Source organism: Schistocerca serialis, chromosome 8 (genome assembly GCF_023864345.2).
Source record: "Schistocerca serialis cubense isolate TAMUIC-IGC-003099 chromosome 8, iqSchSeri2.2, whole genome shotgun sequence".
Classification (NCBI taxonomy): Eukaryota; Metazoa; Arthropoda; class Insecta; order Orthoptera; family Acrididae; genus Schistocerca; species Schistocerca serialis.
The window spans coordinates 278,529,195-278,549,143 of NC_064645.1; the positions used below are offsets into that span (position 1 = coordinate 278,529,195).

A 19,949-nucleotide genomic window follows, 5' to 3' on the forward strand; every position below is an offset into this window, starting at 1 on the left:
GACTACAGTATTAGTAGTATCCTGCTTGACGCAGTAATGTCAAGGCATAATGTTGCAAAGCAACTTGAAATGGAACGAACACCTAAGGTCATTTGTAGGATCTGGACCACGAGGTCCAGGGTTCGATTCCCGTCCAGGTTGGGGATTTTCTCTGTCTGGGGGCTGGGTGTTTGTGTTGTCCTCATCATTTCTCATGATCATATATAAAGGAAATGGCATACAGAACACTTATGCAACCCATTCTTGAATACTGCTCGAGTGTTTGGGATCCCCACCAAGTAATATTAACAGAAGACTTTGAAGCAGTTAAAAGACGAGCAGCTAGATTTGTAACTATCTGTCTCTACCAACATGTGAGTATTACAGAAATGCTGTGTGAACTCAAATGAGAATACTGGAGGGGAAGAAGACATTCTTTTTGCTACACACTGTTGAGAAAGTTTAAAAAACCACCATTTGTGACATCCTGCAGAGCAGTCTTACTGCCACCAACATACGTGTTGTGTTAGGACTATAAAAGGCAAGATACAAGAAATCAGGGCTCCTACTGAAACATGTAGTCAGTAGTTTTTTCCTTTCTGTGTTTGAGAGTGGAAAAGGAAGGGAAGTGACTAGCAATGGTACAAAATACCCTCGGTATAGTGGCTTGCAGAGAGTTTATGTAGCTGTGGGTGTATACATAGATTATCTAACGGTACAGTAGAGCTGTATGTCATCTGGAAATATGATGGCTTTACTTCCAGCCATTTGCACACCAGCATAGTAAGGACATGTTGGCTAATGTTTCAATGTGATATCAGTCCTGCCTCCACACTATTGCCACTATAACTATTGTAAAGGCTGCTGCCCCAGGATTTTGTTGTGGTGGTCGTCAGTCCAAAGGCTGGTTTGAAGCAGCGCTACACGCTAGTCTACCATGTAATACTGTAACTTACTTCCATTTGAAACTGCTTACTGAATTCGAGCGTTGGTTTCCCTCTATAATTCCCATCCCCCTCCCTCCCTCCTCCTCCTCCCCCCCTGCATACACACACGTGTGCCCCCCTGCGCGCGCGCGCGCGCACACACACACACACACACACACACACACACACACACACACACACACACACACAAAAGAAACTCTTCACTCCATTACTAAATTGATTATGTATTGATGCATCACAGTGTGTCCTGTCAACCAATCTGTTCTTTTAGTAACATTGTGCTGTAATCCCCTCACCTTCCCCTCCCCAATCCGGTCCAGTATTTCTTCATTAGTTACTCAGTCTACCCATCTAGTCTTCATGCTTGGGATATAGGTGTCCTTATCTCAAGTGTATTCTCTGTAGAATTTTCCAGTGCCTCAACAGATACATTGTGCAGATTTCTTAACAAAATTTACTGAAAATTGTGTATCCTGTTCTTACTCATTCAGAGATTTATGAGAACTTCATAAGGCCGTACACAATTTTTTTGTGTCATTCCTCATTTTCTCTTTCTTGGACAGGTGACAACTGCAGCGTCAGTAATAATAGTATAGCTGATGGGAATACTTTACCAGAAGCTTCAGAGAAAATGTCGGAGCAAGACTCGGACGTGTCGATTACAGTCCATGACAAGTTAGGCAGTGCAAGTGATGAAAAAAGTGAAGAACTAAAAGCTCCAGAGGCAGTAGAAACTGATGCAGAAATGACTGATGTTTCTGAAGCTGTACCATCATCTGGTAATGGCGCTACTTCTGTTACTACTATCACAGAAATGGTACAAAAATCATCCCCTGTAAAGGATGTCCCAATGCTAGAACCAACTATAAAAAAGGAAGATGAGGATGAACAGAAAGAGGAACATTTGGAGCAACCACAACAGCAAGCAAGTGCTGTCTCGGATCTCACTGCACATTTGGCAGCCACTGCTGTGGAACCAAAGCATGAGGATCCAGGTGGGGCAGATGCTTTGTCAACCCTTGCAAGTGCTGCTCTTGGCTGTAACCAGGCACCAACAGATACTCCTGCTGTGGTTAGTTTGCTCTTCGGCAGTTACATTAACTGTATTGATAACATGTATTGATTTGCAACAAATACTTTAATTTGATCATTTGTTTTGTTATGTTCTTATCTTTTATTTTATTTTCAGAAGCAGAGAGATGAAACAGAAAACTCAACAGCAAATAAGAAGAAAGAAAGCTCTGAATGGTATGATGTTGGTATTATACGAGGTACAAACTTCACTGTTAGCAAATTTTTCATTCCTCCAGAAGGCTATGAAGATGACAGGCCAGTGACAGAATTTTTACGTGGTTTGGAACCAGATTTCTCCAAACACACAGAGTTGAAGCTAGAGCCAGGAACTGCATACAAATTCCGGATTGCAGCTATAAATTCTCGCGGCCAGGGACCCTGGAGTGAGGTAGTAAACAATCTACTTTGAGAGACTTAAATAAATAGTTGTTGCTTGAAACATTGCAGATCACACATGCAAATTATCACCCAGAATAATGCATATCCTGTCTTTCAAAGGTCTCTGCTTTCAAGACTTGCTTGCCTGGTTACCCAGGTGCACCATCAGCAATAAAAATCTCCAAGTCGTTAGAAGGTGCCCATTTGTCATGGGAACCGCCTCCTCGCACCTGTGGTCCCATTCTTGAGTATGCTGTTTATCTTGCTGTTCGCAGTACACAGGTTAGTTTGTTCAGTGTATCGTGCGATGGTATTGTTTTGTCAGTCTCTTCACATTTCAGATAAAGCCAGTATGGATGATGACAAAATTGGTAAGAAAACAATATACATTGAAACTTTGTTTTTACATTCTCCAATTTTATAAATTTTGCGACTCCACACCATAAATTTGTAGTCCCTGTGAGAAAACCTATAAGGTCAACGCTAAAAATTTCCCAATTTTACATTTCTTCCTAGTAAGGTTTACCTCATTTCCAAGTTCTTATTCAGTGTGTCACTTGACTTTGTCCCATTTTCTTCCCATTTACATTTGATGAGACTGAACAAGTTAAAAGTGGCTCAAAAGACATGTTTCTCTCCCATGGGTGGTGGTGGAATTAAGGGAATAGGCCTTATGGAGAGGAGAGATGTGAGAGAGGAAACGCTGATGTAATCCACGATCGGTGTTGCCAGCACAACTTGCAACCTTTAGCTTCATCGTGCAATTATGATACAACTACTGTTAGGTTGTAATGGTAATGGAAAAACGAGACAATCGACACGAAGTGTTCTGGATCAAGCCAATATGTGACAAAGGGGCCCTGCCACCACCTTTGCTTGTGCCACATACAACTCGGTCTCATGTTTTTGCATGTATTTCCAATATACTGTATTCAGCAACAGTATCAATCATCAACCTTATAAATTCAAACACTTAAGTCTCGAAGAATATACTCAGTCATAATCAATGAAACATTACCCATTTCCAGCTATTTAATTATTATTGGCTGGCGATTTATTACGTCAGCCAATAGCCAGGGCACACGACATTAACATACATAAAATGAGCTCACCTACTGGATGCATGGAGAGGGGTAGGGGCCCTTCAGTGACTGGAGTGCAGGTAGGGGTGAAAGCGTATTGTGAAGTGCTGAAAATATACTTTTCGTGAAGATGATGTGCTATGACAGAGATGGCACACGGAAATAAAACGTGGGTTTTGTGGCAGAACATTTTAAAGAGTTTCGTGTTCAAATCTCACATGATACATTTGCAACAACTGCATACTCTACTCATGTATGTACATTTAGATAAACACTGTTTGGCCTTCTACATCGACGTAAGTACCACCAAATTATCAATTAAGATGAATGGGCATAGGCAGAGGGTGTATACTGGCATCATGCAATATCCTGTTGCAGAGGATGCTCTACAACATGACAGTTGTGATCTTGGTGCTTGTTTCACCTCATGCACAATCTGGAATCTTCCCCCAGACATCAGTTCCTCAGAACTCCGCAGGTGGGAACTAGCTTTACAACGTGTCCTTGTTTCTCGCCACCCACTTGGCCTTAATTTATGTTAATTTCTTCCGTCTTAGCATTTCTTCACAGTAACTACTCTTTGCTTCACTCCGTTTTAGTTTTCTACGCCTTTCATTGTCGGACCCGTCCATTTTTCACTCCCCCCGCCACCTGTGTTACATACAATGCACTTCGCTTTTCACTTTTGTTAACTCATGCTTGGTGTTCAAGCAGTAACCTCTGACTGCATATTACCCTTTAAGCTCTCAAGTTTTCAAATCTTGCCCAATGCAGTCCCCAACAATCAGATTTTCCTTCTCATCCTATGTGGTAAGCCTCTCCTGACGCTCAGTTTTGGGCGACTTTCACAAAATCCACCCCTTTTCCTAGACCTTCAGAAATTTATTGTTTTCATTATTACATGTATATACTTTGCATCACACACTGTAGATCATAAAGATTGGCAACAGTGATAGAGGGTGTGAAGCGAAACTGTAGCACCTGAGCTTCCTTTCAGATTTACGTTTTACACAGTGTACAGAAATTCACTGAGCCGACTTCTAATAAGCTTGTAATGTCATTTGGGGAATCAAACTCATTTTTTCACGTCTGTTTCTGTCGTTAAGCCTAAAATAACACTTTAACAGTGGTGATTCTATGAAAGCTCATAAGAAAGCATTAAACAGTAACAGCAATGGTGACAAAGTATGCCATTAAGCAGATGTCTGCATTTATGCTTATGGGTTAACCACTTAGCTGTTGTGATATTTTTGGTTTAATTCAACACGCTCACCAATTTTTGCTTTTTTCTTACTGAGCACAAAGGATGATCTCTCAAAAATGCATGTTTTGAACACACAATTTGTAGTCATAACATGTCAGAAAAGTCTAGATTACCTTGTATCCAGGTACCAATTCCAATTTTTTTGATGAGTTCTTACTTGCTGTTATGCATCTTTTACTTTTTAAGAACTGATGAAATTCATTGCCACAAATTATTGTATAAGCATTGTATTGTACATTTAATTTCCTTCACTTGACAGATTTTATGCAAAGTATTGGAGAGAATTGTGATTTTTAATCATATATGCCAATTACATGTGTTTTTGCTCATATTTAGGGGAGTGGGGGGGTTAGCATTTTCCTCAATTCTGCACTATCCTCCATTTTGGGTTTTTATGTCTGGATCACGCAAAACCATAAAATAGGGGTTTCACTGTATTTGAATTCTGAGTAAATAGCAGTGCCATATTGAATAAAACTTTTTAAAAATTGCTTATCACAGCATAGCTAGCTTCACAATAATAGTTGTACAGTAATTATATATCAGATGCAGAAGATTCAACTATATGTTTTACTGATAGTCTACTAACTGATGCAATCCCTGATTTGACTTTATGCAATCAAATGTAATTACATGCCACATATCCCCCCCCCCCCTCCCACACACCCTCTGCCCGTCCTTTTCCCTTGCATTTGTACCCTATGCTGACTTGCATTTAGCTTTTGTGAATAGAGTTTTGTTATTTGTAATTGTTGCCACAAGGAAAGTAGGGCTTCTTTCATATTTGTATTCAATATTTTAGTAGTAGGGTGTTTAGGGAGTATGTTACGCATGTGCAAATTCAGGATCAGTTCGCCTTTGTCCGTGAATAGCTGTAGATGCATTTGGTCATGGTTCCAGATAGCTGCCTTGGGATGCAGAGACAGTGAAGAAACCAACGTGCCATATGATGTACATAGCGTGTTCCATGTCCTGCCCAAGGCAGAACATGGCACATTCGAGTGTGCACAATTAAGTTGCACCACACTGATCTCAAAGTGTGTGACCCTTGTGTGGCCAGTTCAACTAGTTCAACAATCTGTTTGCAGCAGAAGTATTTTAAACATAGTGGGTACAAATATGCCTGACCTAATGAACAGCGTCATCCAAGATGTATGGTTTAGAGAGAACTACATCATTATAGCCAAGATGTTTTCTAAAGCCAGTGAATCTGTCAAGAACGAGACTTTTTATTCTTGATGGAGCAAACAAGCAATCATTAATACCCTGTTTACAAAATTGATGAGCATACATTACTTAGAAATTGTTGTCAAAGTTTTTAACTTACCATGCATCCCACGCTGGGTAAGGAACTGTTGACTAAGTCAGTTAAGGATGAATGTATCAAAGGAAAAGTCCCTCAAGAGTACTAAAAACAATGAGACAGAATTGCTGGTAAGGACTTGCCGTCTGGAGGTGAAATATTTAGTACTACATTAGATACACATAAAAATACACACATTCTTAGCTCTGGAATTATTACTTCCTTCCTCTCGCCTCCTCTTCCATACGGAGGCATACAGGCAATCATTTTTCCTTCACTCCATTTGTGTCTGGAACACTAAAGGGAATGACTGGTAGTGGTGCATAGTATACTACTCTGTGTGCTTTAATGTAACTTTGGTGAGTGATAAAATTAGCGTTGTCACAATAGATAATACTTTACAAAATTGAGCTAAGCTTCTCCGCACAGGTTCCAAAGTGGATTGGTCAGTCAAACTGTACTGATTTTTTACAACCAGAAAAAAACAGTACAGATGACGGGCTAATGACTGCTATCAATTTCAAGATGTCAGTATAGAAAAAAATTGCTCTTCACTCTGTCAAACAGTAAAGTTATAATTATAGATCATCCCTCTCAGCTTAGCTCTCAGGAAAACGCAACACCTGCACATTACTCTTAAGAAGAATATGATTCACTGATTTGAAAATAATGTATTATACAGCAAAAATATGAAGTTTGACCTTCAAAGAGACTGAAAAGGAGTACTACATCATTATGCATTGACGAAAGTCATGGGTTCACAGTAGGTCACCGTATCTCCATGTTTGTGTAAAATGATTGTTACAGATTTATTTTCAGCCATAATAGCTATGTTTGTGAGCACTGCATGTGTGGGATAATTATTTATTTCTGGTTTCTGCTACCACTCACTCACTTATTTTATCTTCAGTCTAACATAATACAACACATTTCGAACATGTTCTGCTAATCTTCAGTCATTTATACATACACTACTGGCCATTAAAATTGCTACACCAAGAAGAAATGCAGATGATAAACGGGTATTCATTGGACAAATATATTATACTAGAACTGACATGTGATCACATTTTCATGCAATTTGGGTGCATAGATCCTGAGGAGAAATCAGCACCCAGAACAACCACTCTGGCCGTAATAACAGCCTTGATACACCTGGGCATTGAGTCAAACAGAGCTTGGATGGCGTGTACAGGTACAGCTGCAGCTTCAACACGATACCACAGTTTATCAAGAGTAGTGACTGGCATAATGTGACGAGCCAGTTGCTCAGCCACCATTGACCAGACGTTTTAAATTGGTGCGAGAGCTGGAGAATGTGCTGGCCAGGGCAGCAGTCGAACATTTTCTGTATCCAGAATGGCCCGTACAGGACCTGCAACATGCGGTCGTGCATTATCCTGCTGAAATGTAGGGTTTCGCAGGGATCGAATGAAGGGTAGAGCCACGGGTCGTAGCACATCTGAAATGTAACGTCCACTGTTCAAAGTGCTGTCAATGCGAACAAGAGGTGACAGAGAAGTGTAACCAATGGCACCCCATACCATCACGCCTGGTGATATGCCAGTATGGCGATGATGAATACATGCTTCCAATGTGCGTTCACCATGATGTCGCCAAACATGGATGCGACAATCATGATGCTGTAAACAGAACCTGTACTCATCCGAAAAAATGACGTTTTGCCTTAGGCGCTCCTGTCTGTGGTGCAGCGTCAAGGGTAACCACAACCATGGTCTCCGAGCTGATAGTCCATGCTGCTGCAAACGTCGAACTGTTCGTGCAGAGAGTTGTTGTCTTGCAAATGTCCCCATCTGTTGACTCAGGGATCGAGATGTGGCTGCACGATCCGTTACAGCCATGCGGATAATATGTCTGTCATCTCGACTGCTAGTGATACGAGGTGGCTGGGATCCAGCACGGCATTCCATATTACCCTCCTGAACCCACAGATTCCATATTCTGCTAACAGTCATTGGATCTCAACCAACGCGAGCAGCAATGTCACGATACGATAAACCGCAGTCGCGATAGGCTACAATCCGACCTCTATCAAAATTGGAAATGTGATGGTACGCATTTCTCCTCCTTACACGAGGCATCACAACAACGTTTCACCAGGCAACACCAGTCAACTGCTGTTTGTGTATGAGAAATCAGTTGGAAACTTTCCTCATGTCTGCATGCTGTAGGTGTCGCCACCAGCACCAACCTTGTGTGAATGCTCTGAAAAGCTAATCATTTGCATATCACAGCATCTTCTTCCTGTCAGTTAAATTTTGCGCCTGTAGCACGTCATCTTCGTGGTGTAGCTATTTTAATGGCCAGTAGTGTACATACATAAGAGAAATGTTACTTAAAAATAAATGGTCTTAAACGAGATTAATCTAGAACTCTTTGTCCATTGTTTGTTACTGTAGCTGCTGAAGCTGGTGTGGCGTTTGGGAGGGGGGGGGGGGGGGATTTCTAGCCATACACTTTCCCCCTTGGGCAGGACCTGCTAGAAATCGCCCCCCCTCCAAATGCCACACGAGCTTCAGTAGCTACAGTAACAAACAATGGACAAAGAGTTCTAGATTAATTTAGTTTGAGACTGTTTATTTTTAAGTGACATTTCTCTTATGTATGTATGAAATGTATGTATGTATAAACGCGTGAAGATGAACAGAACATGTTCCAAACACGTTGTATTATGTTAGACTAAACATAAAATAAGTAAGTGAGTGGCACAGAAACTAGAAATAAATAATGTTACAGATGATGGCCTGCATAGAAAATTTAATAGAAAATTTAAGAAATGTGCTGACACACATTATGTGTCATGATTGATGGGAGAGACAATGCAGATAAAATTGCAATCAGCTTAAGCAGAATGATCTCTGGCAATGATCATGGCGGCAATATCATGTTTCATATTCAGATCTATCTCAGTGATTGGGTGACAAGAAGAACAGTTAATGGATTCACCTGAAATGTTAGTTATAATTACTAAATATTTGCTAAGGCAAATAACAGGACGAAGTTCTAAAAGTAAATTTGTCATAGTGTATATAAACATGTTTTGGCCATTAAATGAGTGTTAATAAACAGGGCAGTATGCAACACACACTGATTGATAATATGTAGAATGTATCAATATATTGGAAAGCTGGGTTGGTATAACGCCATTACATCACTTTAATCTCACAAAGTCAATTACACTTACAACGTAGTCTAAACATATTCTTGAAAATGTTTTATTTTAGAGTGTCATATATCATTCTGTGTGATACGTGAACCCAAATCACTGCTGCATTCGTGCTGCATACATTTCATTCGCTAATGGACAGTAAGAATTTCAACAAAATAGACAAAAGTCGCTTTTGCAGCAAATGTCACTTTCAGTAGAGGATAGAATGACTTCCTTAAATTACATTGCCGTTTGTGCACTCAGAAGTGAATTGAGGGGTCATTGATTTAGACATGTAAAACGTTAGCAAGCACTGTTAATGTAAATTCCTATCATTATTTTTCTACTTGCAGTGATATTAACTGTCTTTATAATCAGGTTGCCACCAGTGCTTTCATCTTGGCCTTTGAGGGTGATACATTACCCGAGAAGGTCAAGGTGATGGTCTACCGCTGCTATGTAAAACCCTATGACCCTCCCCCAGTGCAGTGCTTTAAATGTTGGAAGTTCGGTCATATGTCTTCCCACTGTACTTCCAGCATCACACATCGAGATTGTGGATGCCCATCACATCCCAATACTCCATGTGCTCGCTTCCCATCTGTGTCAACTGTGGAGAGCACCATTCGCTCTGCTCACCAGACTGCAGGATTATCCAGAAAGAAAGGAAAATCTGGAGTACAAGACCCTGGATCGACTGACGCTAAGAGGAAATTTGAACACCTAGGCTACATTCTGTATGCATGGCATCGTCTTACGCTGCTGCTACAAGTTCTAGCCCCATGAGCTCTGCCAACTCCACGTCACCTCTCAGAGCCAGAAGACAATGCCTACGCCCTTGATGGTGGGGGGCACTTCCCTCCCTATTTCTCCTGCACCACCTAGTTCAGGAGCGATACTCCACCAACCATCGGGGACGTCTGTCCCCAATTCTAAGCCAGAGAAGCATACAACTCCTTCGACTGCTCTCACTAGGAAAGGGGCCCTTGGGTCACTCCCTTCCCTTCTGCTAGTGGAATGATGACACCCGCCAGTGGCTGAACAGCCCAAAAGCAGCTGATCACAGGGCTTCACGCTCATCCTCAGTCTCGGAGACTGAATCAGTGAACTCCTACCAGCCAGGGAAACCCAAGGAACAGTAAGATAAATCCAAAAAGAAGGTCCCCAAGACCAAGGGAATTGCAGTGGCACCCACACCACCGCTACCACCAAGCTCTGCATCTGTCGATGAGGTGGAGATTCTGGCGCCCGCTGAGGACCTAGATCTTGCCAGACCCTCAGACAAAATGGATATAAACCGCTCAGGCAAAAAGTCGGTAGCAGCAGGTGGTCCTGAGGTGTAAACTGCCTCATTGAATGTTCCGTGCCTTCCCAGTGTCATGATGACGTCATCCTCCAGTGTAATTGCAGTAGTTTTTTCCACCGCCTGGCTGAGCTACAGCAACTGTTAATCTCTACACCTTCTTCATGCATTGCCCTCCAGGAAACGTGGTTCCCAGCAGTGCGGACCCCTGTCCTCCGCAGTTATAAAAGTTATTACAGGAACCATAGCGGCTATAATCGAGTGTCAGGTGGAGTTTGCGTTTATGTCCTAAACTCGGTCTGTGGTCAACATGTGCCCCTTCAAAGCCATCTTGAAGCTATGGCTGCCAGAATAAGGACGATGCAGAAAATAACTGTCTGCAATGTATATCTTCCTCCAGATGGTGCAGTACCCCTAACTGTGTTAGCTGCGCTGATTGATCTACTCCCTAAACCTTTCGTACTTCAGGGAGATTTTAATGCCCATAACCCCTTGTGGGGTGGTACCATGCTTACTGGCTGAGGCGGAGATGTCAAAACTTTACTGTCTAAGTTCAACCTCTGCCTCTTAAACACTGGAGCCGCCACACATTTCAGTGTGGCTCATGGTAGTTACTCGGCCATTGATTTATCAATTTGCAGCCCTGGACTTCACCCATCTATCCACTGGAGAGCACATGACGACCTGTGTGGCAGTGACCAGTTCCACATCTTCCTGTCACTGCCCCAGTGTCAGGCCCACGGATGCCTGCCCAGGTGGGCTTTAAACAAGGCGGGCTGAGAAGTTTTCACCTCTGCTGTCACCATTGAATCTCCTTCACACAGGAATATCGATGTGATGGTTGAGAAGGTGACTACAACAATCATTTCTGTGGCAGAAAGCACGATTCCTCAGTCTTTAGGGTGCCCCCAGCGAAAGACAGTCCCTTGGTGGTCACCGGAAGTCACTGAAGCAATTAAGAAGCGTCGGCGAGCTCTACAGTGGCATAAGCAGCACCCTTCCCTGGAGCACCTCATAGCCTTTAAACGGCTCCGTGCTCGCGTTGTCCAATTTATCAAATGATGGAAGCAGGAGTGTTGGTAGAGATATGTCTCAGCCATTGGGTGCCATACGTCACCTTCCCAAGTCGGGGCAAAGATCAAATGTGTTTTCGGGTACCAAACCCCAACAGGTGTTCACAGTGTTAACATAAATGGCGTGCTACCTACCGATGCAAATGTGATTGCCGAGCATGTTGCTGAGCAATATGCTCAAGCCTCGGAATTACCCCCCCAGCCTTTCATACTCTCAAACGGCAGCTGGAAGGGAAAGTCCTCTCATTTACACACCATAGTGAATCCTATAATGCCCCATTTACAGAGTGGGAGCCCCTCAGTGCCCTTGCACATTGCCCCAACACAGCTCCTGGACCAGATCGGATCCACAGTCAGATGATTAAACATCTCTCATCTGACTACAAGTGACATCTCCTCGTCATCTTCAACCGGATCTGGTGCGAGGGCGTCTTCCCACCACAATGGCAGGAGAGCACCATCATTCCGGTGCTCAAACCCGGTGAAAACCCACTTGATGAGGATAGCTATCGGCCCATCAGCCTCACCAACATTCTTTGTAAGCTGCTGGTGTGTCGGCGGTTGGGTCGGGTACTGGAGTCACATGGCCTACTGGCTCCATCTCAGGGTGGCTTCTGCCAGGGTCGCTTTACCACTGATAATCTTGTGTCCCTAGGGTCTGCCATCTGAACGGCCTTTTCCAGACGCCAACACCTGGTTGCCGTCTTTTTTGATTTATGAAAAGTGTATGACATGACCTGGCCACATCATAGCCTTGCCACATTATACGAGTGGGGTCTCCGTGGCTCACTCCCGATTTTTATCCAGAATTTCCTGTTGCTTCGTACTTTCCATGTCCAAGTTGGTGCCTCCCATAGACGGTGGCCCATATATTGGTGAGCTGTCCTTCTTTGGCTGCCCTGCGACGGACTCTTCAGTTACCGGACTCTTTGCCATTAATTTTAGCTGACAATGCCTCATTGGCTAATTTAGTTTCACATTTTATGCACGGCGGTGGTTTTTATCATTCTATATAAATTTTATCGCATGTCCTTTGTCCCTTTGTCTTGTCCACTCTAATGCTTTTAGGGTGGATGTTTTAATGTGTCACAGAGTGGCTGGCTTTTCCTCTTTATTCTTGTGGTCGGCCAGCCATGGTTATCTGCTCTCTTGTTTTTACCCCTTCTACCTGTTTCTTGCTTCTCTCTATGGTTATTTTCTTGTTTTTGTCCATAGTAGGATTGGTTGTCCTTCTGTCGTTCTTCTGGACCTTCCTTTCTCTTTCTATTGTGTTGTATGTCTCCTTTCTTTTCTTCTTTCCATTGTGTAATTATTTTACCGGGAACAAGGGACCGAAGACCTCGCAGTTTGGTTTCCTTCCCCCCCCCCCCCCTCATTTAAACAAACGAACCACCGGGACTCGTGAAGTCGCACATTGCACTGGGATTCCACTCACTACTGTTTGATAATCATGAAGGCATACCCGTTATTGCTATCCATACAAAATCCAGTGTCATCATGAACCGTTAGCCACTCATTTTCTGGCAAGAGAGCATCTGCGGTGTGGGCACTTCAGAAAATGAAAGAAGGCAACAGTTGGTTGCCTAACGTGTTGTGGACCAATGAAACCCATTTCACAGCCACAGCTGCAGAATTTCGGATACCCAAAGTCTAGAACTGTTGTTGAAACCCTACTGCATGTTGAGAAATTCATGGTGTGGTGTGAATTTACCACATCTACATCTATGTGTATACTGTACAAATCAAACTTACGTACCTGGCAGAGGTTTCATTGAACCACCCTCACAATAATTCTCTATTATTCCCCTCTCGAACAGTGCATGGAAAAACAAACACCAGTATCTTTCCATGTGAGCTCTGATTTCCCTTGTTTTATTATGACGATCATTTCTCCCATTGTAGGTTGGCATCAATAAAATATTTCAAAATGATGGAACCCAACAATCAGTTGTCCTTTCAAAATATCCACGGGTGTACTGCCGGTGTACAGTGTCCAACGGGCACAATATTTCGGCAATCATACATGTCGCCATCATCAGGTGAACTGACGGACTGAGCTCCTGTGAATGTGCCGGCAGGGAGATCCGTATGCTATGGCTGCTCGGGGGGAACTGGGTTCGGTCGCGGCGGCGGCCAATTTAAATACCCTCCGCCCGCGGCTCGCTACCCCTGCTGTCCGCGCCCCGTGCCATGGTCACGCAGTGGAACAGATTGCGGCAGCGTCTGAGATGATGTCGGTGTGATGGCTCTGTCTGCCGTGGTCATCACAACTATACGTTTGCTCGATTTACTCTTGCTTAACCCAATCGCTGGTTCCCAAGCCTTGCTAAGATTATAGCCACAGTCATGGTTTATGAGGTCATCATTGGTGCGAATTTCGATGGCTTCTCTAACAACGCTGTCCCAGTATCTTGACGTCTGTACCAGAATCCTCGTGCGGTCCTACTCCATAGCGTGATTTTCCGACAAACAATGTTCAGAGACCGCCGACTTGCTCGGATGCATCAGTCGAGTGTGCCTGTGGTGTTCACGGCATTGATCCTCGACGGTACGCATCGTCTGACCAATATACGACTTGCCATATTGACACGGAATGTGGTACACGCCAGCCTTCCTCAAACTGAGGTCATCTTTGGCGCTCCCCACCAGTGCACGAGTTTTATTTGGAGGACAAAACACAGTTCTGACCCAGTGTTTCTTCAAAATGTGGGCGATTTTCCCCGAGAGTGCGCCTGTATATGGAATAAACGCAGTGCCTACCTCCTCCCTCGTGATTTCATCCATCTCCACAGGTTGTGCTGTAGTGGTTGAGCGGAGAGCACGTTGAATCTGCCACTCTGAGTACCCATTTTTTCGAAATACAGTTCTCAGATGTTCCAATTCCTGGGGTAGACTCTCTGTGGCAGAGATAGTGCGCGCCTTATGTACTAGAGTTTTAAGTACCCCATTCCTCTGTGAAGGGTGGTGGCAGCTGTCTGCGTGCAAATACAGATCAGTGTACATTGTCTTCTGATACACCCCATGACCTAGGGTGCCGTCAGCCCCTCTCTTGACCAAGACGTCAAGGAAAGGTAATTTACCCTCCGTTTCAGTCTCCATAGTGAATTTGATGTTGGGGTGTGTGGAGTTTAGATGTGTAAGGAAGTCGAGAAGTTTATCCATACCATGTGGCCAGATGACAAACGTGTCGTCCACGTAACGGAAAAAGCAAGTAGGTTTCCATTCGGATGACGACAGGGCTTCCTCCTCGAAGTTCTCCATGTACAAATTCGCTACCACCGGTGAGAGTGGGCTACCCATGGTGACTCCCTCCATTTGTTTGTAGTATTCTCTGTTAATAAGAGAATACCTGGAAGTCAAGACAAGCCTAAAAAGTTCAGTGGTCTTCTCATCAAACTTCTGACTAATCAATTCTAGTGACTCTTGCAGGGGTACCCTCGTAAACAAGGAAACGACGTCAAAACTCACCATGATATCTGACTCATCCAATCTGAAGCTATCAAGGTGTTTAACAAAATCCACGGAATTACAGATGTGATGAAGGCATTTACCCACATAGTCGGGGCGCGGACGGCGGGGGGAGCGCGCCGCGGCTGGAAGGTATTCAAATCGGCCGCCGCCGTGACCGAACCCAGTTCCCCCTGAGCAGCTATAGCGTACGGATCTCCGTGCCAGCACGTTCACAGGAGCTCAGTCCGTCAGTTCACCTGATGATGGCGACATGTGTGATTGCCGAAATATTGTGCCCGTTGGACACTGTAGACCGGCAGTACACCTGTGGTTATTTTGATTATCAAATATGCCGGGAGAAACTCAAGAATCACAGTTGTCCTTTCCTTTCAGGCTTTCATAAAGCAGACCTATATTTCGGCTGGTGCCTGGCTGTTATCAATACACTATTTCGTAGTGTCAATACATGTCCTAGTTCATCAGTCCCCTTTTGTTCGGTCGTCTGTCACAGTTCATTCAGTACTACTCAGTCTTAGTCTTAGTCTTGAATGAACTGTGACAGAACACCAAACAACAGGGCAGTGACTCACTAGGACATGTATTAAACCTATGAGGTAGTGCTTTGATAATGGTTAGGCACTTGCCGAAATGTGGATTTGCTTTAAAAAAGCTTGAAAGGAAAGGATGACTGATTGCTGTGCTCAATCGTTTTTAAAGTCTTGTCACATTCATTGAGTGCATTCCACATTCCAAATGGAAGGTAACTTGGTGATTGAAATTTTGTGAGAAAATTCTGGTGCAGTGAGAAACACCTTTGTTTTAATTACGTCCACGCCAAATCCTGCATCATGTCCACGACACTATCTCCCCTATTTTTCGATAATACAAAATGTGCTGCTGCTATTTGAACTTTCTCAATGTACGCTGTTAACCGTATCTGGTAAGGATCCCACACCATGCAGCTGTACTCCAAAAGAAGACTGACAGGCATAGTGTAGGCAGTCTCTTCAGTAGATATGTTGCATGTTCTAAGTGTTATGCCAATAAAACAAAATCTGTGGTTCGCCTTCCCAACAACACTTTCGGTGTTTTCTTTCCAGTTTAAGTTATTCATAATTGTAATTCCTAGGTATTTAGTTGAATTAATGGCCTGTAGATTTGATTGATTTATCGTATAATTGTAGTTTAATGGATCCTTTTAGCAGTCATTTAGATGACCTCACACTTTCCATTATTTAGGGTCAATTGCCAATCTTTTGCACCATACAGACGTCTTGTCTAAATCGTTTTGCAGTTTGTTGTGATATTCTAATGACTTTACAGGCGATAAATGACAGCATCATGTGCAAACAACCTAAGACATTCTCTCAGATTGTCTTATAAACTGTTTATGTATAGATAAGGAACAGCAGAGGGCCTATAACAATACCCTGGAGAACACCAGAAATCACTTGGTTTACTAGATGACTTTCCATCACGATATTCCATAAACGTACAATTTTACTACAGGCCTCTTGTGTGGTACAGTGTCAAAAGCCTTCTGGAAATCTAGAAATACGGAATCACATTGAAATCCCTTGTCAATAGCTCTCAACACTTCATATGAGTAAAGAGCTAATTATGTGTAGCAAGAACATGCTGACTGTGTGTCAATAGACCATTCCCTTCGAGCTAATTTCTAATGTTCGAACACAATATATCTTCCAAAATCCTGCTGCATACCGACGTTAATGATACGGGCCTGTAATATTAGTATGACTTGGGCAACTTCCCAGTTATTGGGTATGGATCTTTCATCGAGTGAGTGGTTGTATACAATTCTAAAGTAGAGAGCTATTGCATCAGCATACTCTGAAAGGAACGTAATAGGTATACAGTCTGGACAAGAAGCCTTGCTTTTATTAAGTAATTTAAGTTGCTTCACGTCTCCGAGGATCACTACTTAAAGTTATTGGCAGCTGCTTTTTATTCGAATTCTGGAATATTTACTTTTCCTCTTTGGTGATGGGATTTTTGAAGGCTGTGTTTAGTAACTCTGCTTTAGCAGCACTATCATCGATAATATTTCCATTGCTGTCACACAGAAAAGGCAGTGTTTTTGTCTTGCCACTAGCATGCTTTACGTATGCGTACCTGTGAATTTAAACAGACATTTTCACCAATTTATCAATGGTAAATTGAAGTCACCACCAACTATAATTGTATGAGTCGAGTATGTGTTTGAAATTAGACTCAAGTTTTCTTTGAACCTTTCAGCAATTGTAACATCCGAGTTGGAAGGTCAGTAAAAGGATCCCAATTATTATTTTATTCCGGTTGCCAAACATGAGTTGTATCCATACTAACTCACAGGAACTATCTACTTCAGTTTTGCTACCAGATAAACTGCTTCTCTCTGTCCATCCCCCCTTCCCCTCCTCTCTCTCCATCCCTCTTACCCCCCACTTTGCCCATCAACTTCTCTAAGCTGTCTGCTCATTCCCTCCTAGCTTCCCTTTTCACTGTCCCTCTCATGCTTCCACTCTCTCTGTCCATCTTCTCTTCCTCCTCCCCCCCCCCCCCCCCTCTTTGCTCCCCACATCACCCTATTCATCTCCCCCATGCATCCCCTTCATTATCTATTTCCCTAAACCTTCATCTCCCCATCTACCTCCTCTTCCCCCGCTCTCAGCCCCTCCTCCTCCCCCCCACCCCCTCAACATCTCCTCCTCTCCCTCTCTGTGTCCTTCGTGTGCCACTTCTCTCTGTCAGTGTCCTTCGTCCACCTTCCTTTGTCCATCCCAGCGGATCCCTGTCTCTGTGCCTCCCCTTCTCTATCCATCTCCATATCAATCTGCATCCAGCCGTGACCATCTACATGTATAGCCCCTGCAGAACAGGTGAATGAAGCAAGCATAGGCTACTGCCACAACACATCTGTCGTGCAGGGCAGCATGAACAGTGGGGGCTTGGAGAACCTTTTTTCCCGTAACAGGGCTTTCTGATTCTACTCCCCATACAACCTGCCACTCGTGCAGGCAGCCTGTTTGGTTGGCGGGCTGAAAAAACATGGTTTCGCCTGTATCTCCACTCCTGTTGGAGCTAGGAGAAACCACTGTGCTGATTTTGTAAAGTTCACTGTTTGTGTTCAAATTTTGGTTGAAATCGATCCAGGGGTTTGGGAGGAGATCATAATCATACATACTTGCAATGTTCTTTATATGGTCACACAAAAATAATCAGTTTTGTTTTCACAAGTAGATTACAGAGTAACTTTATTGCACCGTCACTACAAGCAATAAAAGTGATGTGATATGTTGCTTCGTTATCTCAGTTGGTACAAGAGTTACCACAATTAAATTGCAGTTTCGGCCACTATCCGGTCGGCTGCACTTTCAAATGCATGCACCGCCAGCTACGCCACAATGTTTCCTGCAGCCACTTTAAGTTCAAACATTCATACACTGACCCCATTTTTGTGTGTTTGCCAGTTGAATAACCTTTACAGACTTTCATAGTGGCCCGGGCTCAACATCTTCTGAACAGACTTTGTATTGAGGTTATCAGTGTCAAATGAGCACAAGGTCTAAACCCCACCATCTCAGATTTTCTTGAAATTTAGCACGTGTGTGTTGTTGGTATGGATGTAGAAAAGTATGAAACTTTACTGAGCTATGTCAACTCTTTCCTGAATTACAGAGCCATAAAGTTATCATAAATGGTATGCCTGAATTGAATTGTATTTGTAAATGGTCAGTGGTTCAAAAGTTTGTGATAAATGTAGGAAGGAAATTACTATGTTAAAAATGCGCAGTTTTTAAGTGCTGAAAATGTTGAACATGATCATTTTCACTCAAAAGTATTATTGTACATTGATACAGAATTTATAACTACTTCAGAGGTTAATCAGTCACTTAATACATCTCTTGAACGGTTAGGTGAGTCTCCCACTGAAAAGAGAAAAATGAAATACGAGAAGTATTGGAGATCTAAAGCAAGAAAAGTTTCCGCAACTGTGAAACATAAACTCTTTTTCTGCTTGTGCTGAAAGTTTGTCATCAGAAGCAAAAGTGATGTTGAGAAATGTAAAGTTTTAAAAAATCTGGAAAATAAGTTTTCCAGTTGTACAAGTTGTTCAAAAAGGCTAATGCTTCTAAAATGTTTACCAGATAATTGGAACATTAGAATGGTAATGCATGAGTACAAATGCCCAGTCAGTCAAAAAGAATGCAAAAGAAAAAAGCTTTTCAGAAGGTTCAAATTTACAACCCAGGGAAATGCTTGCCATTAGACACAGTGGGAATTGCACATTGATTTTATGAAGGATGTAATTAGCAGGGCAGTGCCAGGTATTAATGGCTTTGTGACAGTTAATGAATCAGACGGAAGTATAGCAAATGTTTTCGAAAAACATCATATTGTGTAACCTTAAAGAAGCATACAAAAATTTTAAAAAGAAGTTTGACAGCATGAAAATAAGTTTCTCTAAATTTGCTAAATTGAGACATAAACATTGTATGTTAGCTAGTCAAAGTGGCACAGACACTATTTGTGTGTGCACAGACCACCAAAACATGAAACTAATGATAGTAAATACTAAATTGAAAACTGTAACAAGAGTTAAAATTCAAAATTACAAGCAGTGCTTCACAAAAGTGCTTTGTAACACATCGTCTGTTGATTATAAGATGGGGAAATGTGCTTACTGTCCAGGTGGGAATGAGATGTGTAAAATTTTGGAAGACTCCTTTGCTGAAAATTGAACTAAAAAAGTACAATTTCACCAGTGGGTTGTAGTCTTAGATATTTTGGAGAAAAGAAGAGCTTGATTTATTCTGCAGCAAGTTGTCCTCTTAATCTCAGCATTACCTCATTCTCAGGCAGCAGGAATATTTTCTTAACTGCACAAAAGAAAATCTGGAAGAATCTGAATTCTTTGTCATGTGTG

At 42.7% G+C, this 19,949-nt stretch overlaps 1 protein-coding gene across 3 annotated transcripts in view; it reads left to right on the top strand.

Moving 5' to 3' along the window:
* LOC126416262 (host cell factor 1-like) overlaps positions 1-19,949 on the top strand; it is a 111,239-nt gene that overhangs the window by 61,385 nt on the left and 29,905 nt on the right. For 2 of the 3 annotated variants that reach the window (XM_050083892.1, XM_050083895.1), the window contains 3 exons: positions 1,490-1,998; positions 2,116-2,388; positions 2,499-2,660. In XM_050083892.1, coding sequence (XP_049939849.1) covers positions 1,490-1,998; positions 2,116-2,388; positions 2,499-2,660 — 944 coding nt within the window. The remainder of the gene's footprint in view (positions 1-1,489; positions 1,999-2,115; positions 2,389-2,498; positions 2,661-19,949) is intronic. The other variant, XM_050083893.1, reaches the window with a different exon arrangement.